General features: G+C 39.8%; 1 protein-coding gene across 7 annotated transcripts in view; it reads left to right on the plus strand.

The window, feature by feature from the left end:
- Nucleotides 1–26,678, plus strand: part of LOC122548836 (vacuolar protein sorting-associated protein 13B-like) — a 968,370-nt gene that overhangs the window by 538,811 nt on the left and 402,881 nt on the right. For all 7 annotated transcript variants that reach the window (XM_043687672.1, XM_043687667.1, XM_043687669.1 and 4 more), the window contains 2 exons: nt 6,911–7,035; nt 21,490–21,724. In XM_043687672.1, coding sequence (XP_043543607.1) covers nt 6,911–7,035; nt 21,490–21,724 — 360 coding nt within the window. The remainder of the gene's footprint in view (nt 1–6,910; nt 7,036–21,489; nt 21,725–26,678) is intronic.

The following is a 26,678-nucleotide window of genomic DNA, read 5'->3' on the forward strand; positions in this document are numbered from 1 at the left end:
CCGGGTCTCTGGCGCTGTGAGGCAGCAGTGCTAACCACTGTGCCACCGTGCCACCCACTAAGGGAAGATCTACTGGCATTGGAGGCAGTCTAGAAAAGAACGATGCTAGGTATGAAGGGACTGAATTATGAGGAGAAGTTGAGTAGATTAGGTGTGTACTTGTTGGAATTTTGAAGACTGAGAGGCAACCTTATCTTAAGTTACTAGACAGGGTAGATGCAGGGAGAGTGTAGGACCAGAGAGCATAACCTTAGAATAAGCGGTTGCACATTTAAGACAGGGATTACTCTTCTGAATATTTCTGTTCTGAGGGGTATTGGTGAAGCTTTGGAATTCTTTACCGCAGAGGGTTGTCGAGGGTAGGTCTTAACTATATTCAAGGCTGAGGCAGAGATTTTTGATCAGTAGAGAAACTGTTTGTGGTGAAAATGGAGGAAAATGGAATTGTGGATTATCAGATCAGCCATGACCTCATTGAATGATGGAGTAGACTCAATGGGCTGAATTGCCTTCTTCCGTTACTACATCTTATTGTTTTATGGAATGGCTTGCTAGACCATTTCAGAGGGCAGTTAAGAATCATCCAAACTGCTTATAGGCCTGGAGTCATATGTAGACCAGATCAGATGAAGACTGCGTTTTTTTTAATTCCCTTCCTCCTAGAAAAAAAAGTTGAGATTCAAAGTCATGTGAAAATTCTAAGATCAAAATTGACCAATTTGTGTTAGGCCAGGGTAGCAAGGGATGCAGGATGAAGTTCAAATGTAATGAAACGAATGAGTTAAAATGCAAATAAACTGTAATCTAAGTCAATGATGAGGCAGGCTTGTGATGGTGAACAGCCTACTCCTGCTACAATGTTTCTTTGGTCAATTAAGTAGCCAAACCATGCAAGCTCAGATTTTCTGACAGCACATGTTCCAATCTGTAAACATAGCACAGTGGAACTTTGCCTGTTGACTGCACTTGTATTGACCCTACCAAAGTTCCTTGTAGTGACGTAATGGAGGGCAAACTCCAAGAATTGTAAGCACATTTCACAGGGATTGTACTTGTCAAGAGGCAGCACACTGCTATAAAACTTAAATGTTAAAATGCCCAAGACACTTTTTAAAAAATCTTGAAAAGTTAGAGCTGGAGAATGATTTAAAAAAAAAATCATTTGTTGGTTGTGTACTGGAGCACCCAGGTTGAATGGGCTTTATTATTAAGGAGTTTAACAAGAACACCTGGAAAAGTGTAGAGCAATCATCAACCATGGCTGCACAGGGTAGCCTTAATCTTGAAAGGCCAGTAGAACTTGAGCGGGGAAAGGGGGGTGACTGCCCTTGACGGCAACAGTTGATCAAGTGTTGCGTCAAGGTGCACTAAAAAAACTGGAGTCAGTGGCAACTGGGGAAAGCTGGTTACAGTCATACACAGCACAAAGGGAACATTGTTGTGATAGTCAACATCATCTCGTCTCCAGGATGTTATTGCAGGAGTTCTCTCAGGGTGGTGTCCTGGACCCAGCCATTGTCAGCTGCTTCCTGGTAACGGCCATCTATTACTCAGTTATTCCCGCCGATTGTTCAAAAAGCTTGCAAGGGATAGGACAAATAATTACAGGGCAGTTAGTCTGACCTTGGTTATGGGCAAATTAGTGAAATAACTTTTGAGAAATAGAATTAAGTATGATTTGGGGAGGCATGGTTTCAGAGAAAGTCATGTCATTTGAATTGAATATTCTGAGGAAGTAACAAGGAACATCCATAATGATAGTACACTAGATACTGTTGACATGGATTTTAATAATGCATTAGACAAGATTCCACATGGCAAACTATTAAGAAAAGTTAAATCCCCTGAGATGTAGGGAAAAGTGGCAGGTTGGATCCAAAATGGTTGACTGATATTTTTGTGAATAGGAAGCAGTTTCCAGTGGTGTTCCACATGGCTCAGTTTTGGATCCCTTGATTGTCGTATATATTAATAATTCAGATTGAAATGTGGGAGGGATGGTTGGAAATTTTGCAGACAACACAAAATTGGCCATGTCAGTGATAGTGAAGAGCATGGCTGTCGACTGCTGAATGATATCAATAGTTGCATTGAGTGGATGGAAAGGTGGCAAATAAAATGCAATCTGGAGAATAGTGAGTAAATGCTTTTGGGGAAGGTGAACAAAGGAAGGGAATACATAATAACTGGGAGGATATTTAGAGGGGCAGAGCAAGTGGGAGACCTTGGAGTGTACATCCATAGGTCTCTGAAGATGGAAAGTCAAGTAGAAAAGGTGGTAAGGAAACCGTATGGGATGCATTCCTTCATTGGATAAGGTAAGAGCAGAGATGCAGTGCTATAAGGCAGTTAGGCCACAGCTGGATCTATTTGTACAGTTCTGGTCACTACTTTACGATAAGGACTTAGTTACTGCTGAAAAAGCACAGAGAACTTTAATTCAGTTTGGAAATTACAGCTATAAGAAAATATTGGATAACCTTTCCCTTAAAATAGAGGGGGCTGAGGGGTGACTTAGTTAAAAGGTAAAAGTGAAAGGTAAAGTTCCCATGGTCGTACCAGACCACAGGGAGGCTCTCTCATTAAAGAGAGATGACAGGTGATGTTTTAACCTGACGGTCACCATGCCTCATGCAAGTTGAGAAGAAGTTTTTTTAGTAACCTGAGTTGGTATGGGAATTGATTCCAAGGTATCACATGGCATTGCAAACCAGCTATCCAGCCAACTGAGCTAACTCGCCCCCTTATTGAGGTGTACAAAGTAATGAGGGGTTTGGATCGAGTGGACAGCAAAGACTTGTTTCCTCTACTGAAGAACTCAGTTTCCAAGGGCACAGATTTAAGGTAGTTGGTAGAAGGACTGGGTGGTATAAAGAAATTTTCTTTCACCCAGAGATTGGTGAATAACTGGTTTTCACAGTCCAATTTAGTGGCTGAGGCAGAAACCTCAATTAATTGAAAATGAAACTAGATCTGCACCTGAAGTGCTGTAACCTGTAACTAGTAACTGGTGCTAGTAACTGGGATTAGAATGGGTTGCTAATTTCTTCCGCTGGTGCAGACACAATGGTCTCTAAGTTTGGGAGAAGATTTGTAGCTCAGGTTCTCGTTGTTGTGGTTCTGTTTGCCGAGCTGGAAATTTTTGTTGCAAACATTTCGTCCCCTGTCTAGGTGACATCCTCAGTGCTTGGGAGCCTCCTGTGAAGCGCTTCTGTGGTGTTTCCTCCGGCATTTATAGTGGCCTGTCCCTGCCACTTCCGGTTGTCAGTTTCAGCTGTCCACTGTAGTGGCCGGTAAGAACAGCCAGGGAATTCCTAGAAGCATGGCACTCATCCACAAACTCCATCAACAAACACATCGACCTGGACCCAATATACCGGCCACTACAGCGGACTGCTGAAACTGACAACCGGAAGCGGCAAGGACAGGCCACTATAAATGCCGGAGGAAACACCACAGAAGAGCTTCACAGGAGGCTCCCAATCACTGAGGAAGTCACCTAGACAGGGGACGAAACGTTTGCAACAAAAATTTCCAGCTCAGCGAACAGAACCACAACAATGGTCTCTCTCTGCTGTAATTTCTTTATGGTTCACTGATGGTTGTACAATTGAAAATTAACAGCTCAGGAACAGGCCCTTCTTCCCTCCAATTTTCATCACCTTTTGTCCAGCAGTACCTGGACAACACTCAACCTTAGGGCTGATAAGTGGCAAGCACCATTCGCATCACCCAAGAGCCAGACAATAGCCATCTCTAACAGAAGAGCATTCAGTCATTGACTCTTGACTTTCAGTGGTACTACCATTGCAGAATCAGACACTATCAAAATTCTGTTGACTGTCCTCTCCTGCATCCACAAGTCTTGTCCACTGTGTACAATACAGGAGTCAGAAGCAATTTCCTTTAGTTATCTAGATGAGTGCAGCTTCAATGATATTCAAGAAACTTAACAACATTCAGCCACTAGCAGCCCATCTGATTTGTCACCACATCCAGCATTTCCTCCTCGACTGAAGCACAGTGACAGCATTGAAAACTATTTATCCAGGATAAATCACCTGGACCAGATGGACTACACCCCAGAGTTCTAAGGGAGATAGCTGAAGAGATAGTGGAAGCATTAGTGGTGATCTTTAGGAATCGATAGCATCAGGGAGCTAACGTGACACCCCTGTTTAATAAGGGAGTAAGGCAAAAGACGGAAAATTACAGACTGATTAGCTTAACTTTGATCATGGGTAAGATCCCGGAATCCATTGTGAAGGTTGAGATTTCTGAAAACTTGGAAGTGTATGGTAAGATAGGGCAAAGTCAGCATGATTTCATCAAGGGGGGATTGATGAATTCTTTGAGGAAGTAATGAGCAGGTTAGACCAAGGAGAGCCAATGGACTTCAAGAAGTCCTTTGACAAGGTGCCACACATGAGGCTGTTGAGTAAGATAAGGGCCCATGGTGTTAGAGGTCTGGTGCTATCATGGATAGAAGCTTGGCTGTCTGGCAGAAAGCAGAGAGTGGAGATGAAAGGGTCCGTCTCAGGATGGCAGCCAGTAACAAGTGGTGTTCTGCAAGCCTTGGTGTTAGGAGCACAAATTTTCCTTTATACATTAACAATCTCGATGAAGGAACTGAGAATATTCTGGCTAAGTTTGCAGAGGTATAAAGATAGGTAGAGGGACAGATAGTATTGAGGAGTTGAGAGGCTGCAGAAGGATATGGACAGGTAAGGAGAGTGGGCAAAGAAGTGGTAGATGGAGTACAATGTGGGGAAGTGTGAGGTTGGACAGGTTAGGAGAGTGGGCAAAGAAGTGGCAGATGGAGTACAATGTGGGGAAGTGTGAGGTCATGCACTTTGGTTGGAAGAATAGAAGAATGGACTATTTTCTAAATAGGGAGTAAATTCAGAAGTATGTAGTGCAAGGAGACTTGGGAGTTCTACTTTAAGATTCTCTCAAGGTAAACTTGCAGGTTGAGTCAGTAGTTAGGAATGCAAATGCAATTGTAGTATTTATTTTGAGAGGACTTGAATATAAAAGCAAGGGATGTACTTCTGAGGCTCTATAAGGCTTTGGTCAGACGACATTTGGAGTATTGTGCGCAGTTATCTCAGAAATGTGGCACAATGTACTATCCCTGGAGTGTATTCAGAGGAGGTTCACAAGAATGAAAAGCTTAACATATGAGGAATGTGTGAGAACTGTGGGTTTATACTCGATGGAGTTTAGAAAGATGAGGGGAGTATCTAATTGAAACATCCAGAATACTGAATAACCTGGACAGACTCGATGTTGGGACGATGTTTCCATTGGTGGGAGAGACTACGATCCCAGGGCATAGCGTTAGAGTAAAGGGAAGACCTTTTAGAACAGAGATAAGGAGAAACTTTTTCATCCAGAGAGTGGTGAATCGATGGAATTCATTGCCGGAGATGGCTGTGGAGGCCAGGTTATTGTGTATATTTAAGACTGAGATAGATAGGTTCTTGATTGTGAAGGGGATCAAGGGTTATGGGAAGAAAGTGGGAGAATGGGGTTGAGAAACTTATCAGCCATGATTGAATGGTGGAGCAGACTCAATGGACTGAATAGCCTATTTTTTGCTCCCATGTCTTATGGTCTTTTGATCTTATTTACACGTGCTGCAGTGACTCACCAAAGTTCTTTTGATAGTACCTTCCAAACCCATGAGTTCCACCATCTAGCAGAACATAAGGAGCAGATACACCTCCACCTGCAAGTTCACCTCCAAGCTACTCACCACCCTGACTTGGAACAATATCATCATTCCTCCACTGTCACAAGATCAAAATATGGAACTTGTTTGCTAACAATGTTGTCGGTGTCCCTCTGCCCCTGTACTGATGCAGTTCAAGAACACAGCTTTCCAACAACTTGGTGGCAATTATGGAAGGACAATAAATGAATGCCACGTCCTATGAATGAATATTAAACACTTTTTGTACATTTGTGGTTAGGATCCTTTGGTATTTTTTCTTGTTCAAAGTGGAGTATTTCGCAATTGTGGAAATTAATGCACATTGAGTGAAAGAGAAACGTTAATCCCTCTGAGAACAGTGGGAATGAAGATTAATTTCACTAATGAGTTCCTTGGAAGAGGGCTTTTTGAATTCAGTTTTTGAAAACTTTCATTGCTGATGAAATCTGGTTTCTTAATTCACAAAGGGTGATCGACTATATCAAAAAGTTAAAGACGACCATTTTCAGCTTGGACATGGGTATTTGCTGATTGTTCCTAATCAGCTCTAGTTTCCTCAGGAAAAGACCTTTGCTATTCACCTTATGAAGGCCTCTTATGATTTTATAAACCTCTCTAAGGTCACCCCTCAACCTCCTACACTCTAGTAGAAAAAAATCCAGCCTGTCCACCCTCTCCTTTATAACTCAAATCCTCCAGTCCAGGCAACATCCTGGTAAATCTTTTCTGAATCCTCTCCAATTTAATAATATCCTTCCTATAGCAAGATGACCAGAACAGTGCTCCAAAAGTGGCCTCACCAACATCTTGTGCAACCTCAACATGATGTCCCAACTCCTGTTCAGGGATATTATTACACACCTCTGGAACAGGTGGAACTTGAACCCAGGCCACTTAGCTGAGAGATAGGGACACAGCCACTACTTTTCATGAATATATATATTGTTAAGTAACTATGGTTCAGGACTTCTTTTTTACTTTAATACTTATTAACATTCATGAAACTACTCATGGTTAGGAAAGTAACAGTAAAACTGGAATGAATCCATTTTCAGATGTAATTTTTGAATCTAATTATAATTCAGCATTTTTGCAGTGAAGTTTAGAGAGAATTTTAAGGATGTCATTCATATAAAATGCTTCCTCACATTGGCTTTTGTAAATAATTTTCCCTGTCATTTCTTTTTGTTTCAGAATCTCGCCCGTTCTCTGTCCCAATAAAAGTAATGCAAAGCTCTGAAGAATGGAGTAGTCCAGAGGAAAGAATGAAGGAATTCATTGGATTAGTATGGGATGGAGTCAAACGTCTAACACTTCAGGTAGGTCGTGTCTCTGCTAGGTGCTGATGCTGGGTACTGATGAGCTCCAGTTTATTTTTTTTAAGAATTATGACAGTTTTTTTGTAATGGTTTCATCTGAAACATTGCTGTCCATAACCTGACTTGTATCAAGTCCTGTTCATCCATCAGACCTGTATTGAGTAACCGACTTTAACTCGAGGCCCAACAATACCTTGATTTTAAAATTTAGTTCCCTCTATAACCCTTACCCCTCCTCCAGCCTTTTAGCCATCCAACTTATTCCAATTTCAGCTTCTCATGTGGCCTTTGGCAGTTGTGCCACCTTGTCTTTTATCTCCCTGAATCCCTCCACCTCATTCTTCTCCTTTAAGGTTCTGCTAAAACCTATGTCTTTGACCAAGTGTCTCATAATCTCTCTTAGTTTCCCATATAGTGGCTGTGGACAAGACATTTTAGTTTAGTAATGCACCTTTGAAGCCTTTGGTGCATTTTACTTTTTTTTAAAGGAGATTTTGGGGAAGCAAGTAATTCTTGTAATCCAGAATCCCAGGTCCGTGTTCGAGGGAGATGGGTTTGAATCCCACCATAGCAGCTGATGACATTTGAGATTAATTTTAAAACTCTGGAATAAATAGCTAGCATCTTGGTGATGATGACCACCATCAGTTGTTGTATAAACCCATCTGGTTCACTAATGCCTTTTAGGAAAGGAAATCTGCCATCCTTACCTGGTCTGGTCTACATGTGATTCCAGATCCACATTAATGTGGTTGTCTCTTAACTGCCCCCTGGATGATTAGGATTGAGCAATTAGTGCTGGTCTAGCCAGCAATGCCCACATGCCACTAATGAATATAAAGAAAAGATGAGTGGTTATTGGTACTGAAAATTTTATTCGTTGAAAGAAGGCTTAAGTTATCTTGAAATATTTGACATTCAAAGGTTATTATTGTAGACTTGTGCACATCCAAGTAAACCCCTAAAAAGAAATCAAATGCTGAGGAACTTAGCAGGTCTGGCAGCATCTGCAGTGAGAGAAGAAATTAATGTTTTGAGCCCAAGATGATTCCTGTCTTTCAGAGTTGAAGTTTTCTTTCAGAGTTCCAGCATCCACAGTATTTTACTTTCACTTGAGTTTAATACCTACCAATTTCAGCATTTTGAACTATAAGAGGTACATTTATGACATGGAGACAGACAGCCAATTTAACTGATAGATTTAATCTATCAATATAAGCCTACACTGTATTCACAACACAGTAAAATTAAAATACTTAATTACCCTAGAAATTGCCCAAATGGAAGATAAGCTTCTTCAATCTTTGAAGCTATAATTTTTGGAGTTTTAAATTTCATTTGATTATTGGATTATGCTAATTTGCTTTTCAAGAGAGTGCAAACAGTATTGCAGGTTTAGTTAAAAAGCCGAACTCTCAAAGAATGTACAGCTGGCCACTGAAAACGTTTAAAATCTGCAACAAAAACAGAAATTGCTGGAGGTCCAGTGACTGGACCCAAAAGGTTATCTCTGCTTTCTCTCCACAGAAAGTAAAGGAAGTCTTTATCTATAGCATCTACTAATTGAGCTGTCCAGTGTCTAATGCCAGCACTGACACAGGAATCGAATTATATTTGGATATCTTTATTTACACTTTATTCATTCCAAATGTGGGCTCATTGAATAAATGTAAGGCTAGACCTCTATGGATTAGAAACTGGATGGAACTATTATTTGGTAATATGTGAATAATAGCAGGAAAAGTTTCTTAGGAGAAATTTCATCATGCAACAGTTTGTACTAAACATTTTTCATGCTTTATATTCTTGCTGATACATTCATTTCCTTACCAGTAATTATATAACAATTATAGGATAATGGTATTCTGAGTTTGTTGGTGAACTGGCTTTACTGCTCTCTCTGGGATGCCAGTGCTGCTTTTCTTGATTGTTAGAGTAGTGATCATAATATATCCTGGATGTATTAGTGCGGTCCTGTCAATGGTGCTGATTTCAGAATTAGACAGTAATTGGGGCCCCATGTACCCTCCTGGATGTATGTTAAAGATCCCATGGCAGTATGTGAAGAAGAGCAATTGAGTCCTTAGAGTCCTTCAGCGATTATCTTTGAAGTAACACCACCAAAAAGCAAAATATAGCAATTTAGGAGCACGAATAGGACATTAGGCCACTTGTGTGCGCTCCAGGATTGAATAAGATCATGGCTGTTATAGTCTCAGCTCCATTTTGCTGTCTGCTTCCTGCAATCCTTGACTCTTTCGTTTATCAGTAATCCATCTCACTGACCTTGAATAACTTCAATGACCCAGCTTCCAGTGCTTTTTGGGGAAGAGAATTCCACATTTGATGACCCTCTGAGAGAAAAATATTTCTCCTTGTGCCCATGTTTGAAAGGAGATCTCTTATTTAGTAATGCAGCTTAACAGCATTAATTGCTACAAGAGAATGCTTTCAGTCTTTGTTCAGAGGGAGGAGTTTAAAGCATGGTGGCCAGTCAGATTAACAGCTCTGTCTAGTGCCAGCTGAAAGGTGGTTCATTAGATGCACAGACAGTCTCCAGTATTGAGGAACTCGTGTAACTTGAGGGCAGAGCCAGGTTTCAGAGGCCACATGGACTGTTTCAGAGGTAAAGACCTTGCTGGAGTGTTTGAACGAGTGTGGGTGAGAGTCCTGTGATGGAATTAATGGGCCTGAAAAGAAATTCTCCCTAATTAATTACCAGGGTGAACTTCTCAAGTGGTGTTTCTTTCTCCACCAAGAGTAAAATACAGACAGTGGTGGTATAATACCCTAAAGTGACCATTAATTGCCTGTTTAAGGGCCTCAACAGGTCTCATTCACCCATACCTATTCTGTAACATTTCAAGCAGTTTGCAGAAGGGTGTTTTGATGGCAGGTTGTCCACTCACTGGACTTCTGAGTGTTTCTGCCTTCAGGGGGTCATAAAATAAAGCCATCTGTTTGAGTTGAGCATTTGTGATGACAACATTGAGCAAATTTGTACCAAAATTCTCAACTGTCCTAATATCTCCTTTGCACTGTCATGGACATGCAACTTGTCCAAATGGACAATTTATTTCCAATAGTGGCAGTGCTAGTTTCTGTGTGACTTATCACCTGATGTTAAGAAAATCCAATTTTGGGTTAAGCTTTAGGGAAAGTTGGATTAGTGACACTGAGAGTTGGTTTGAAGTTTTTGGCAGATATTTATCATTACTTCAGATGTGGCATTTCTTTTTTCTGAAAAACTGAAGACCAGTGTTAACCTATCCAGCTGTGGAAAGGAAAGATTTTTTTTCCTTCAGTTTTTCTTTGTTTCAGTGAATTTCATGATTTCCAGACACAATCCAGCCACGTGAACAAAACTTGAATTGGCTGTTTGAAATAACCTGTGGACTTCTGTGGACTATTCAGCCAGTTCTTTTTGCGCAATGATTAACTTCCTTTCTGGCCAGCAACTGAAAATAGAAAGACCTCTCTGCATTTCAGTAGCAATGTTTATATTGCTGCCAGGGACGCCATTGCCTCCAGAGATGTTAGCAGACACCAACTCTTGAAATTGGCTTTGGACCCTCTGGAGGCTGTGGACGCAGCTCAGTTACTTGACTGTACAGCCGCTGATGGGATTGCTGGCAGCAGCAGCAACAGCAGTGCTGTTAGGTAACTGCAGCATATAATTTGGACTCCATGCGGTTTCAATCAAACTCGTAAGGAACTTCCTCTCATCATACAATGAGCTCACTTTCACAAAACGTACTTACTGGCTGTGTTTGCCCAATTATTAACTAAACTGCCATACCTAAAATTCATAAGCACAAATTACAAGTGCCAATTTTAAACACACAGTTTATAGCAATGGAGAAAAGTCGAGTGATAAAAAAATTACTTTATTGCAAAAAGTGGCATTAAAGCAGAGTTGATGTTTTTTTTAACTTTTCAGTTTAAAGTGAGATATGTTGCGCATAATTATACTGTTCTGAAAATTGGAAATTCTACAAATTCTGTTCAGATTTTGAATACTTGGGAAGAACAAGTATAACCATTAGTATTTCATAGTTCAGCTTTTACATTTATCTTCCTGAGCCTAAATATTCCTTATTTTGTAACTTATCAGGTAGGGGAAAGATTTCTTCCTTAGAAATTTGAAATGACTTTCTTAGGATGGACCTATTCATTAATTTTGCGATTCTCATGATTTTACAAATTATTCCTGTTCTATGTGAAAGCAAACAATATTTCTGTTGTGCCTGTCATGTTGTGTTACAGTAGCTGGAACCAGTTAAGAGGAGTTTGCTAGAATTTATGAAATATCTGGGACTGTAGAATGTGTCTGTGCAGTTGTTAAAGCAGGGATCTAATTTTTGAAATCAGATTATCCCCCTCAGTTATTTTGATTATAGTGCGTAATATATTTTTGATGAAGGAATGGAATTTTAAATAAAGTTTAGAGTATTTCTAAAACTCTACTTGAAATTAAATTAACTTCCTATTAAAACTGAAATGTATGATTAAGCCACCAGCTAGTAGAAATAATTCAAACTGTATTGTGTAAAAAGAAAGTTATGAACATGATATATTGAGGATTTACAAGTTCTGATGTAATCCTAATTAAAACGAAACGATTCTATTTCAGGAATGTGCAATAACTCTTAATATTTAGCACATGAATGTGTTCAATATTGATGGAGGAATATGTTGCTACCAAACTGAAATCAGATCCTTGAAACAGAAAGGACGTTACCATGGAAAAATGAAGTAACACTCATTGCAGCTGTGATGCATTAATGAATAGGATATTTTTTTAAAAGATCATTTGTGTTTGGTGTGGCTCGAAGGGACTGAAACAGATGGTTTCCATGAACAGAATCTGACCCTCAGCATGAGCACTGTTACTGGCATATTACTTCATTCTCTTTCCCTTGATGAACAGTGTGTTGAATTATAACATGATTTACAGTTATAGGTTTGATTTTCTATTTACATTTGAACTCCTGATTTTATATTTCGTGAACTGTTTAACTTACTGACATTGAATCGGCAACCAGAATCTATTTGTGAACAGGAAAAGAGTGATAAATTGATTTGAAATTGAACTTCACAAAGTTCCAGTTACCTTGTGAACAAGCCTGCTGGTGAAGATATTTCTCCTATTTCTATAACAGCATAACTCTATCAGTTTAATTTTTAGTAGAAATAAGGGATAATTTAGTGATTCCATTTAACAAAGTTTGATTTTAGACCTTTTAATTTTGATTTTAATCCTTTTCTACTGGTGGCATGAAGAAAATAATGCTGATTGAGCAAGAATTCCTACTCACTCATGGCTAATTCATTTCTTTATCTACCTGCCTAGGTTCCATTATCCTTTTTGCCTAAATGTGCTGTGAAGTGAAATAAAGTTTGCTATGGTTTTATTTATGTCAATACCATTGCCATTATTTTGGACATCACTGCATGATTGCACCGTATGAAAGTGACATCTACTTTCTGGGTACGTTCTTTTAGCTTGATACATGTACACCACTAAGCAATACATCGTCCACACTTGGAATTGTATCGTCATTTCATCTCTGACCAAGGACACTGGAAGGAATGCAGCATTTCAAGAAGGCATCTCATCACCACCATCTCCAGGAAATTACAGATGGGCAATAAATGCTAGTCTATCCAGCAATGCCACATCCTGTGAACAAACTTTTTTAAAACAAAAGAAAATATCAACAATAACAGGTTTAATGTCAATCAACATTCCTAGGTATTTGTTAGAGGCACAGGCAGAGACAAATGGACACAGAAATTGGGAGGTCATGTTGCGGGTGTACAGGACATTGATTAGGCCACTGTTGGAATATTGCGTGCAATTCTGGTCTCCTTTCTATCGGAAAGATGTTGTAAAACTTGAAAGAATTCAGAAAAGATTTACAAGGATGTTGCCAGGGTTGGAGGATCTGAGCTACAGGGAGAGGCTGAACAGGCTGGAGCTGTTTTTCCTGGAGCGTTGGAGGCTGAGGGGTGACCTTATAGAAGTTTATAAAATCATGAGGGGCATGGATAGGATAAATAGACAAAGTCTTTTCTCTGGGGTAGGTGAGTCCAGAATTAGAGGGCATAGGTTTCGGGTGAGAGGGGAAAGATATAAAAGAGACCGAAGGGACAACTTTTTCACACAGAGGCTGGTGCGTGTATGGAATGAGCTGCCAGAGGAAGTGGTGGAGGTTGGTACAATTACGACATTTAAGAGGCATTTGGGTGGGTATATGAATAGGAAGGGTTTGGAGGGAAATGGGCCGGGTGCTGGCAGGTGGGACGAGATTGGGTTGGAATATCTGGTCGGCATGAACATGTTGGACCGAAGGGTCTGTTTCCATGCTGTACATCTCTATGACTCTATGACACTACAGGGATATTAGTAACGGACCAAAAAGCTTTGGGGTGATTCTAATCCGATTGTACCTTTTGATGAAGAGTCACTGTTAACTCCATTTTCTTCCCACAGATGCTGCAAGACCTGCTGAGTTTCACCAGCAATTTCTGGTTTTGCTCCTACTCTACCTTTACCCTTCTTCTCTACCTCCAAAGGCGGTATAATTGAATATACTTAAGGCAGAGATAGGTACGTTCTTGTTAGGCTAGGGACTTGAAAATTATTGGTGGCAGATGGGAATACAAACAGATCAACCATGATCTTATTGAATGGTAGAGCAGGGCCAAATACCCTACTGTTGCACCTTGTTTGTATAAGTGTAAGAAAGTTAATTGGGTGATTTAAAGCAACAACTTGGGCATATGTTTATACCATTATCTCAATGTATTCGAAGAAACAGTGAGACCGAGTATCCAAATTCCAGCACACTTAGAACTGAGCCAGTTTCTGAACTGGCCTGATTTGTTCCATCCCTTGATCGTGGACAGTCTTTCCTGGTATGAAGCCGTGAGATTTTATTTTTGCTGAACCAGTCTCCTCATATTTAATTTCTGTATTTAATTTCCAGGCTTAAGAATGTGGACTCTAAATGTATTATTCAGTGGTGAGAATGATTTCAAGAATGTGACTTGTGTACAGCTCATATATAGCCATCTTCAGTTGCTTCTTCAATGAACTTCCTTCATGAAGTCAGAGATACACCTTAGCTCCTTAGAACCTTCTGAACTGATGGCCACTATCGTTTGGAAGGACAAGGGCAATAGATACATGGGAACATCACCACCTGCAAATCCTTCTCTAAGCCACACATCATCCTGACTTGGAACTGCATCATTGTTCTTTCACTGTTACTGAGTTAAAATCCTGGAACATTCTAATAGCATCGTATGTACACCAGACAGAATGCAGTGGTTCAAGCAGTTGGATCACCACCAGCTTTGCAAGGGCATTGAAGAATCGGTACTAAATGCTGGCCTTGTCAGCAAAGCTTACATCACTTATCATAAAATCCATAGAGTATTACAGTCCCACCTCTGGGCCAGTCATAAAGCACTGATCTAATCCTGTTTCACAGCATTTGATTCATAGCCTTGCATGCTGTGGGATTTCAAATGTTCATCTGAATACTTATTAATATGTTGTGATGTTTCCTGCCTCTACCACCCTTTGAGGCAGTGAGGTTCAGATACTCATAATTTCTCCTTAAGTCCCTCCTAAATCCCCTGTCCCTTACCTAAAATCTATGCAGATGCGAAATTAACATTTTCTACAATGGAAACCGTTTATTTCCATCAACCTTATCTATGCCTCTCATAATTTTGTGGGCCTCAATCAGATCTCCTCCCCCTGACCCTGTCCTATGAAGACTATCCTCTTAGCTGTCATGGTGAATGGCAATGGTAACATTCTGGTGAGTCTCCTGTGCACTCATTCCAGTACAGTTTGTGTGGTAACTGGAACTGCACACAGTACTTCAGCTGTTGGCAATATTCTATGCAGCTCCAACATAACTTCTCAACTCCTGTATTCTGTGCCTTGGTTTAATATGCCTTCTTAACCACCCTATCCCCTATTCTGTTATCCTCAAGGACCTCAGGACATGTACACCAAGGTCGTGCTGATCTTCAGTGCTACCCAGCGTTCTACCATTCATTATGCACTCCCTTGCCTTGTTAGTCCTCCCAACATGCACCACTTCAAAGATTTGCCCAAGTCTAAAGTGTGTATGAATTAAAAATTAATGATTGAAGGAAATACTCATATTTAAGTCTGCATTTGAGGACCTGTTCAAGATGTTATCCATCCTGCACATATTTACAGGAAGTTCAGAAAGATTTCTTTTAAAATAACAAGGAGTTTTGAAAGGAGAAAATGATGGGGGAAGAGAAATTAAATGGAGGAAATTTGCTATCCTTAGTTTTTCTTAATAATATAAGATTTTTGGTTATTAAGGCGAGTGTGACATTTCAACACGGTTAGAATTATGCAAAAGAAATTGAAGAATTTACATTTTTATAGTCTCTTTCATTAGTTCAGGACCTCCCAAAACCCTTGACAAACAATGAAACAATTGTGAAATGTTGTAGGAAATGTGACGACATATAGCACAGAAATGCAAACAACCAACAATGTGACAAAAACAGGTTGAGGTATCTTATGTTGATCTGGACACTGGAGAACTTCTCTTCTCTTCAGATAGTACCATTTGATTCTTGATATTTCCCTGATTAGGCTTTCGAGGCTCATTGAACACTGTGTTAATGACAGGCTGGGGCTGTTTTCCCTGGAGCGTTGGAGGCTGAGCGATGATCTTATAGAGGTTTACAAAATTATGAGGGGCATGGATAGGATAAAAATACAAAGTCTTTTCCCTGGGTTCGGGGAGTCCAGAACTAGAGATAATAGGTTTCGGGTGAGAAGGGAAATATATAAAAGGGACCTAAGGGGCATCTTTTTCACACACAGGGTGGTACGTGTATGGAATGAACTGCCAGAGGAAATGGTGGAAGCTGGTACAATTCCAACATTTAAGAGGCATTTGGATGGGTATGTGAATAGGAAGGGTTTGGAGGGATTTGGACCAGGTGCTGGCAGGTGGGACTAGATTGGTTTGGGATATCTGGTTGGCATGGACGGGTTGGACCGTAGGTTCTGTTTCCACACTGTATATCTCTATGACTCCTCTGATAGTGCCATGCTTCCTCAGCACTACAGTGGAGTATTGACCTAGATTATGTGCCCAAACCTTGAGAAAGGGATTTGATTCAGGATCCAACTGGAAAAATCCAAAATCTTTGTTTGGGAAGTAATCTTTTCACTGTGACAGTAATCTAAATAGTGAGACTCTGAAGCAGGTTCCGCCAGTGTTAAAAACACGGTCGAACTAGATGCGAGTTTTGATAGTGAACAACTGTGTTTCTGACTTTATATTACCTCATCTGGTGCCAGAGCAACACCATCCAAGATGACTGAAGAAATTGTCATGTTTCTTCCAAGAGTACAATTTCTTAGGGATCTAAATTGTGCATTCTTCATGTAGAAACTTTGAATGAGTATTTCTTGCAACCATTTGTAATCATCTAACCAGCCAATATTTAAAATCAAATGCAATTGAATTGCAAAAAGTTTTATTTCCTTTAGTTCTGCTCCACTGTAAAAGTATGTTTTAGTGTTTGGGCAGCAATAGGTATTGAAAAGATTTAAGCAACTAGTAGTGCATTGCCATCCTGGATACTATTGAGTGGTCAGTTTGTTTATATCTGGAATTTCTGGCTAGCAAGCCGGAAATTCCTGACAATGCAACCCCCTTAAATGTATTCAGCTGCACTCTGAATCACAGAATCTTCGTTTGCTGAATGACTTAGTGTGTGATAATGCTGAAAGCTTTGATTATGCGCCAGTCTGGTTTGCAGATCGTAAATGTTCCTTTTTTAAGCTATTATTGGGACAGTGTTGCTTAAACAAACTGACAAGAATTCATTATTGAAAAATAGAAGTTGAATTAAAAAAATAAATAGATTGTTAATTTAAAAGACTTTGATTGTTTCTGTATAATGCTATTTAAGGCATATGCAGAGCTTAATTATTCCTTTGATCAGTCGTTTATTGATCCAAGGTTGTTTGTTTTGGATTTAAAACTCTCTTGTAATGTCGCAGATGTTTAAATTTCAGCAGATTTGCAACAATAAAGCTAGTTGCTATACTGATGTGCTGTATTTCATCAAATGTCCCCAAACAGTGTCTTTTATTTTTGAAAAAGTGGTACTAAAGGTCATGCAGCTCATGCTATGGTAAGCACATGTTAACAGTTTGTGTTTGAGATCTGTGTAATCCTTTAGTTGTCAACGCATCTACTGCATAAACAATTTATAGTTAATCATCCATCCAGTATCTCTTTTGTTGATTAATAACATTTTTTCCAGAATGAGCAAGGCATGGCATAATGATTCTAAAACACCATTCCCTTGACAGAGCTGGTTCCTGTTCCATCTCTCAGTATTTATGGAAAGAGTATTTCAGCTCTGCATGTTGCCATTGCAGCTGCAATTTATTACAGTCAGCCATCAGCTTGTTTTTGTCCTCATTTGAAATTGTGTTATGTTACCATTTTACAGGAACCAACTAATGGAAAACATAAAAGTAATTTTTATGGAAGACAGCCGAACCTTGTCCATCAGCTACCTGCTTTCGACATACCATCCAAATAATCTTACGCAACACAATGTATGTGGCTTCAGAGTTGCAATAAACTCCCAGGAGCTGCTACTTGTCCTGCAGAGCACCTTAGAGTGAACCCTTCAGATATTTAAAAGAGGAAATTTAAGCTTTCAATGATACACAGTAGGTGTCTCCATGATTAGGCTGAAACCTGAAGAGGGGGTGAAATAGTATTATATCTGCAGGCGTATAAAATGATGAATGTAAAACTTAATCCTACCATCTTGTAAAAGAACTCTAGGTCTCATGCAAGTGCAAAGTCAACAATGTAGACAAAAAATTCTTAACTTCTAACAAAATCCACCTTCATCTCAGTTTGGTGTCCACAAATACTCTCTGGACTCTCTGCTTAAAATGAGAAAGAACAATTAGCTGTTGCAATTTTGCCAGTTATATTACATTTCTGCCTTCCAAGAACAGTCTTGTTTCCTGTGCTTGGTTTTCAATCCAAGCCTGTGGCTGAACTTGCTTTTAAAATGGCAGCAGGTACCAGATTGGAGTCAGACGTTGGAATGGAAAGTTAGATAAGTATGAACAGTAGCAGAGCAAGGCAGTGGTTGGTGTGCATGGTTTGCTTGGTCGGTTATTGACAGAAATTGCGCTTTCAGGACAGATGCCAAGATAAAGGAGTAAGGGGGGGATTATCAAGGTCCGTCACTGAATGTGTTGAGGCTTGTTGGGGCTGATGCCGACACCACACACAACAATTTGGTCCCTTTCCAGTGGGCCTAATGCCCTTTGAAATATTTTTCTGTACTCCTTGACACTGTGTGGTATCCTTTAGTTTGTGGAAAGGAGATCTGCTTTGGAGTCAATTATTTGGCAATCAGATACAGTGCCCAGACTGGTGGAACAGACGAGGCGTTATCATGGTTGTGAAGCTGGAGGGATTGGCTTCAGGGAGAATGCTGATATTTGTTTGCTTTTATCCCAACTTTGAAATTCTCCCATGGAGGATTCAGTGAAGGTAATGCACCAGGTCATTGCCTGGTGCTTGTGTGGCACAATTGTTAATTGTCACTTGTCACCTCAGATTTGGATACTGTCCAGGTTTTGCTGAGTTTAGATATGGACTGCTTCGGTGTTTGTGGAGTTCAATGGTGCTGTAAATTATGCACAAATCAACAAGCATCCTCAGTTTCAGCTTTATGGAGAAAAGATCACCGATTAAGCAACCAAAAATATTTCAATCTCAGGCACTATTCTGAGGAACTCCCATGGGGTGTCTTGGTCCTGAGATAACTGACCTCCAATAATCACAGCCATTTTCCTGTATGCAAAGTATGACTCTAACCAGTGGAGTGGTTGTGCCTGATTCACATTGTCTCCACTTTTATCATGGGTTCTTGATAGCACAAATGTGGTCTTGATGTCAAGGGCAGTTACTTTCACCTCCCCTCTGGAATTCAGCCCTTTGGTCCATGTTTAAACCAAGACTGTAATGATGTCAGGAGCTGAGTGGCCCTGACAGAACCCAAACTGGATGTCGCTGAGCAGGTGCTGCCTGATAGCACTGTTGATGATACCTTCCATCACTTTACTCATGATTGAGAGGAGACTGATGTGGCAGTAATTGGCCAGGTTGGATTTCCCCTGCTTTTTCTGTACAGGACATACCTAGGCAATTTCCCACTTTGTCGGGTAGATGCCAGTGTTGTGCTGTCATGGAACAGCTTGGCGAGGGGCACAACAAATTTTGGAGCATAAGTCTTCAGTGTATTTGCCAGAATGTTTTCTTGGCCCATAGCCTTTACAGTATTCAGTGGCACCAGCCTTTTCTTGGTATCATGTGAATTGAATTGGTTGAAGACTAGCATCTGCAATATTGGGGAGCTCTGGAGGAGGCCATTAATCATACACCTGCTTTGTAAATGGGACTTGAGGCATGCATTTTAACAAAGGTTTGGCCCACCCAGATCAGAGCAACAGGCTCACTTTCTTCAACTTTTAGCTAGTGTAGTCTTGGTGGAAGGACATGCTATGGGCAGGACCACAGTCAGTCCACCTCACCTGTGAATATCAGTTCCAGCTGGAAATTACTCCTTGGCTGAGACCCCAAACTCACCATCTACAAGACTGGAGTCAGGAGTGTGGGTGGAATAATTTCTACTGTCTTGCATGAGTGCAGTTCCAACAACACTCATGAAGATCAGTGTCGTCCATGATGAAAGCATCCTACCTGTTGGCACTCCACCCATCACTTCCATCAGATTAGATTTTAACTACACTACTTAAAAGCAATTAGTCTTTTAGTTTTTGATAGATTTGTATTCAATAGTGATCATTAAAAAATAATTGAATAAATAATTGATGGGGAGAAAAGCATAAAAACCTCATAAGTAATTTATACTTTACACTTGTAAGAAGTAACAGCACCATCTGGCATCAATACACAGATTAAGTCTTCTGCTGCCCAGCTATTCTTGATATTTATTGAAATTTTGTTCAAAATTATTGTGTAGGTCTAATAAATAAATGAGCAGGTTGGTGTAGCTGTTGAGAATTCACTTGGAAGGAAAGGGAAGGTAGAGAATGCATGAGAGGAATGGATTGATTGGTCATCATCTCACCCAAAACTACTTTGTCTCTTCACACATTCAGACAGTCAGACTTTATAAACATATAAATGAATGCACCTTAAGCAGTTTTAATTTCTGACTTTGAAAGAAGAAGAGAAGTTGCATTTGCAGATTTTTTTTCACAATCTCATGATATCTCGTAGTCAGCGTTTAGTGTGAAGTAAATGACAGCCAATTTGTACACAGCAAGAACTCTGTGACCAGATAATCTGCTTTACTGTTGTTACTTGAGATATAAATATTAGCCCAGGCATGACACAGAACCTTCTTGCACTTCTTTTGAATAGTGTTACTAGATATCTTACGAACAGAGCAACTGGAGCCTCTGTTGTCTTCAACGCTTCCGAATTATTAAATTGGAATGAGTTGTCAGTGCAGCATAATAATTTGCGGAGACATGCAAAAGAGTGGAGTAAGACTAACTGGAATGCTCTGGGGAAGTTTCAGTTGGTCAAATGTCATCCTTCTGTTCTGTTTATTGTGCTCCTCATCTTTTCTGTTCTCCTTTATAATAATTTTCCTTCACACTTTCCATTTCTTGGTTTCTTGCCTATCTCCTAACTCCTTGCTTCCATTAAATGTTTTTGGTATGCATTATACCCTGCTTGCCTCTCACTCATTGTGTTTTCTCTCACTCCTGCTGACTTTTTATCTGTTGTGCCTTGCCATTTCCCCCTTTTCTGCTCACCTGTTAGACAACTGGAAACCAGCCCAAGGCTCCAAACTTGTGATAACCATTCAGTCGTTTGTGTGGCTTCTCAAGTGTGTTGTATGCTTTAGTAAAATTGGGACTGATCTTCTACTTCAATTTCCCACCCTTTTACCATATCCCTTAATTCCGTTAGCATTCAAAAAAACTGTTCTTCTCATTTTTGGGTAGATTCCAACACTTGACCATCCAAAGCTATCTGGGGTTGAGAATTCCAAACATGGGTGATACAGGTATTCTTCTTGACTTGGAAACTATTCTGCAGAGACTGTACAAACCACTTATTCACATTGATCTTGAATTTGATATGTAAAAGGATTAGTAATTTTGAGATTTGAGATTGATTGCTCTTACCGAACATTATTGTTGAAAGAGACGTTATGTCGTTTCTCATTTTTGTTCTGCAGAACAATGCAATATCATTTTTAGTACATATGAGTGGAAGTCAATAGTGACTCATAAAATTCAACTAAAAGCAGTGCTTATTTGATTTATGATGGCACTTCTATATTTTTCACTTTCAGCTGGAGGTTCAGTCATGTTGTGTATTCTTTCCAAATGAGAGCCTGCCATCTCCAAGTACCATCGTGGCAGGTGACATCCCAGGGACGGTGAGGAATTGGTACCATACTGAAGCGAATATGCCTGGGACTTTGGTCATCTGCTTACCTCAGATAAAAGTGATCAGTGCGGGCCACAAATACATGGAACCACTGCAGGAGATTCCTTTTGTTATTTCACGGCCTATTCTGGACGAAGGTAGGTTCTATCTGCTGTTTGGGTTTAGATTTGTCTGCTCAGTTTCTTGACTTGAACCTCTTTCAGCCCTTGGCACAGTGTCGACAAAGTTTCAAGGATCACACCAAATTGTATTAATTTACTCTTTATTACTTTAAAGTAAAAATGTTCTTTATTCTGCAATTCCTTTAATTAATTCCACATACTAAAGTTATTGGCTTAACTTACTACTGGTTGCTACTGAGGATTTGAGCAGGTTCATAGCTCCTTGAAAATGGAGTCGCAGGTAAATAGGATAGTGAAGATGGTGTTTGGTATGCTTTCCTTTATTGGTCAGAGTATTGAGTACAGGAATTGGGAGGTCATGTTGCGGCTGTACCGGACATTGGTTAGGCCACTGTTGGAATATTCCATGCAGTTTTGGTCTCCTTCCTATCACAATGATGTTGTGAAACTTGAAAGGGTTCAGAAAAGATTTACAAGGATGTTGCCAGGGTTGGAGGATTTGAGCCATAGGGAGAGGCAGAACAGGCTGGGGTTGTTCTCCCTGGAGCGTTGGAGGCTGAGGTTTGCAAAATTATGAGGGGCATGGAAAGGATAAATAGACAAAGTCTTTTCCCTGGTGTCGGGGAGTCCAGACTAGAGGGCATAGGTTCAGGGTGAGAGGGGAAAGATACAAAAGAGACCTAAGGGGCAACTTTTTCCACACAGAGGGTGATGTGAGTATGGAATGAGCTGCCAGAGGAAGTGGTGGAGACTGGTACAATTGCAACATTTAAAAGGCATTTGGATGGGTATATGAAAAGGAAGGGTTTGGAGGGATATGGGCCGGGTGCTAGCAGTGGGACTAGATTGGGTTGGGATATCTGGTTGGCATGGATGGGTTGGACCAAAGGGTTTGTTTCCATGCTGTACATCTCTATGACTCAATGTTGAAATGTTGTTTCCACATGACCCTTTGTTTTTGATTTCCTTTCATCAAAATAACACTAATGAATCTGAAGGGAAATTCAGGAGAATTTTCTTAACCTAGAGCTTGGTTAAAGATTGGAACCTGCTATCACTTGGAGTAGTTGAGGAATCCTAGCTGAAGCTGCATAAATATGAGAGAAAGGAATAGGACGATATTCTTGATAAGCTTACCCGAAGTGAGTGGGAAGTTTTTATGAGGTACAAACAACAGCATAAACCATTTAGACAACAAAGCAGTAAATTCAATGAGATCAAAATTTTATAGATTAACAAAATAGATTAGGGAGGTAGTGGAATAGTGGTAATCTTTTGCGACTAGTAATCTAGAGGTTGAGGCACACTGGGGATATGTGTTCTTATGGCAACTGATAAAACTTAAGTTCACACAAGTAACCTCCAAACCCAAGACCACTATCACCTCGAAGGACAAGGGGTTCACATCCATGGGAACGCCATCACCTGCAATTTCTCTCAAGCTACACGCCTTCCTTATTTTGAATTATATTGCACTTCCTTCAGTATTGCTGGGTCAAAATCCTGAAAATCCCTAATGGTACTGTGAATCAACCTACCCCAATGGACTGCAGTCTTTCAAGAAGGTCACCTTCTCGAGGTCAGCTAGGGAATGGCAATTAATGCTGGCCTAACCAGTGATGTCTAATGAGTTTTAAAAATTAACGTTCAAGTGAGATTTTAACTGTTAAGTCTATCACAAGTCTAATTTTAGATTAAGAGTAAGCTTTTTAAACAGAAGAAGTGAGGTGAGGTGGTTGAATGAAGGGTGCTACCCTGAAGAGTGCTAACTTAAATGCTGTGAAGCGAAAATGAAGAGATCTAGGTGTATGTGCATAAGCCACTAAAGGTGGCAGACAGGTGAAGTGAACAGTTAAATCATACAATATCGTAGATTCTATTCAAAAGGACGTAGAATGCAGGAGCAAGGATGTTCGCTGAACTTGTAGAAGAGACCAGTTAGATTATTGCATACTGTCCTGGGCAGCACACTATAGGAAAGATGTGAATCATTTGGAGAGAATGTTATGAGAATGGTTCCATCGATGAAAACTTTCACAAAGATTGCAGAAGACAGGCATGTTTTGATTGGAGAGAAGATGGCTTAGAGGAGATTTGATAGAAGTTTTAAAAACCATGTAGGCTTGAACATACTGCATAGGGAAAAGGTGTTTTCTCATGTAAAAGGATTGGAAACAAAGGACACATATAATGTAATTTGCGAGGAAAGAAGCATTATGTGAGAGATTTTTTTCACATAGCGAGTAGTTGGGTTCTGGAATGCACTGGAAGTTTGGTGGAGGCTGTTTCAATTGAGGCATCCAAGAGGGTATGAGGTAATTGCTTGAATCAAAGCAGTATTCAGGGTTAAATGGAAAAGGTAGGAGAATAACACTGAGTTATGAAGTTCATTTGGAGTACTGGTGCAGACACAATAGGATGGGGCTCCATCTGCAATGTAACAATTCTGTGTCTATTTCTGTGTAAATCACCAAATAAATATTTGACATTTTGTTGAAAATTATTCATAATTGATACAAGGAAGGCAGAGACATATATTGTACAGTCAATAAAGGTTTTATTGACTGATTTCAGTTTGGGTGCTTTACGTGAGTGGAGGTTGCAAATGGCAATGAAAGAAAGGGCAGGCAGTAAAAAAAATTAATAAAAGGCGATTTGCAATACTGACCTAAGGCTGTTAAAGGGAGTTGAGATCAGCCATGATTTGAATGAAAAGTGGACTATGCTCAAGGGGCTGAATGAGTCTTGGTCCTAAGTGAATGAAAGTTAGGGCTAGTACTTAACAATATAAGGCCCCATTTAGTGAGAGAAGTTGCATTCTTACAATGGCATGCAACTTGTCTGCTCAGCAAGGGAACAAGTGAAACTGGAGTGTCGTTCTTTCAAGTAGAAAATTGTTCCTAGATATTTTAACACAATTATTTTTGTATTTTTTATATTTTCTTATTTTTCTTTTTCTGTCTTTTTCCTGTGATTTATTTCAACTTTTCTTTCTCTTTCTGCTCTAAGTAGGAATGTAGGAGGTTGAGAGGCGACTTGATAGAAGGTTATTAAATTATGAGCGGTATAGAGAGTGTTAATGGTAGTTGTCTTTTCCCTAGGATGGTGGATTTTGAGACTAGGGGGCACTTTTTAAGGTGAGAGGAGGGAAATTTTAAAAAGACGTGAGGGGCAAATTGTTTTACACAGAGGATGGTTCACATGTGGAGTGAACTTCTTGAGTGGTGGATGTGGGTACAATTACAATGTTTAAAAGACATTTGGTAAGTATATGAATGGGAAAGGTTTGGAAGGATATGGTGAGGAGCAGGGAGGTGGGAATAGTTTAGTTTGGGATTACTTTCAGCATGGACTGGTTGGACTGAATGGTCTGTTTCTGTGCTGTATGATTCTATATTGATCACATTTGTTTCTGCATTTTTTTCTGTTTCTTTTAGTTTCCTTAAGTATCAGTAGTTAATGAGATAGACTGTTGGTCCCATTGTTCACTAAAACGTCAGTTGAATTGTTCCCCTCGCCTCCCGATTGCCAACTTCCAACAATTTGTGAGTAAAATATTTTCAATCTGAAGAGTGAGCAAAACAGCCTAGATGTTGAGCCACAATGCAAGATGCCTCACTATCGTAGAATCCTTGCATCAATATGTTTCAGTTAGGTCAAGATGCACATGGTTAATGTGACCAGTTTCAAGTCCAGCACTGAGAGTTTGAGAACTTGCAGGTAAGTGATATGATTGCCAAAACTGAATTTGCTGTTCATATCTGAGCTATCCACTTAGGACTGAGGAGAAGCAGATGTTTTACCTTTTGGCACAAGTTTTATTCAGAAGAATGTGCACGAGGATGATTGTAAGCGAGCTATGTTTTAGTAGTGATCTATTGGTAGAACAAATAAGCAGTTTACAATTTTATATAGTAGAAAACACAGCTCTGTTCATGATATTTTCCTCTCAAATGGCTTGCTTCGCTTGAAGACGTTTACTGTCAACTTTACACACTGTCCAAGTGCTGGCTTAATCATGCTAACTGATGGCAAACCTCAAGGTGCAGGAATGTCTTAATAAAATAAATAACATTTTTTGTAGATGGGTATCCGAATCAGAAATAGCACATTAATCACATCTAGAAAGTCCATTCCAATAATGATCCAAGCTACCTTTGCTCTGAGTGTGCTATTGCCAGTAAGTGTCTGTTTTCATATTACATAAATAAAAGTTCGGCTGCAGTGAGTCACGGCCTATAACATCATTTCAGGGTCTGATAAGTTTCATGAACCATTCACACTCTGCTTTGTGGTTAATGACATCAGCAGAGTCCCTCAATTGTTTTGTCAGTTACAATATGTTAGTTGCTCTTTCATAACATTGATCATGGAGACAAAGTAAATATACATATGTTTCTTACCCTCACTCTGACTTTCTGCCTGATTCCCATGTTTTTATTGTTAATATTGTACTTAGATTATTTTTGTCACTTTTTAGATTAGTTGTCATTCTTTTGCTGCCTCACATATTTTCTAATTGCATTTTCTGTATTTCTCTATGTCTTTCTTTTTTGTTCCTTCTCTTCTGCTGTTTATTGAATAGAAATATAGAGTTGCTCCCTTTTAAATTAATTTGCATGGAGACTTGTGGATGTCAGAGTAGTTAGTAGGCAGGAAGAGAATGGAAAGAGTGCTAGTACAGTTTTTGGGAAGCGTGACACAGATATGCTTTATCTGACAACTGAGGTCACAGGCTGAGGCATCCCAGGAACTGATCCAAAAATGGCTTTGTAGATATTCTAGTTTGTTTGACTTGACAAAACAGTGTAACTGTGGCTGGCTGATTGTATGCCTCTAAAGGTAAGCAGCTTTTTTTTTAAGAATGTGGATCAGGACTCAGTGATGCCATTGGGACTTATTTGCATTTTAACTTGTTGATGACAGCAAGGAGACTTGTTTGGGCTTTCTTGCTTGGTAAAGATGATCA

The sequence above is a fragment of the Chiloscyllium plagiosum genome, chromosome 4 (assembly GCF_004010195.1).
Source record: "Chiloscyllium plagiosum isolate BGI_BamShark_2017 chromosome 4, ASM401019v2, whole genome shotgun sequence".
In the NCBI taxonomy this organism is placed as follows: Eukaryota; Metazoa; Chordata; class Chondrichthyes; order Orectolobiformes; family Hemiscylliidae; genus Chiloscyllium; species Chiloscyllium plagiosum.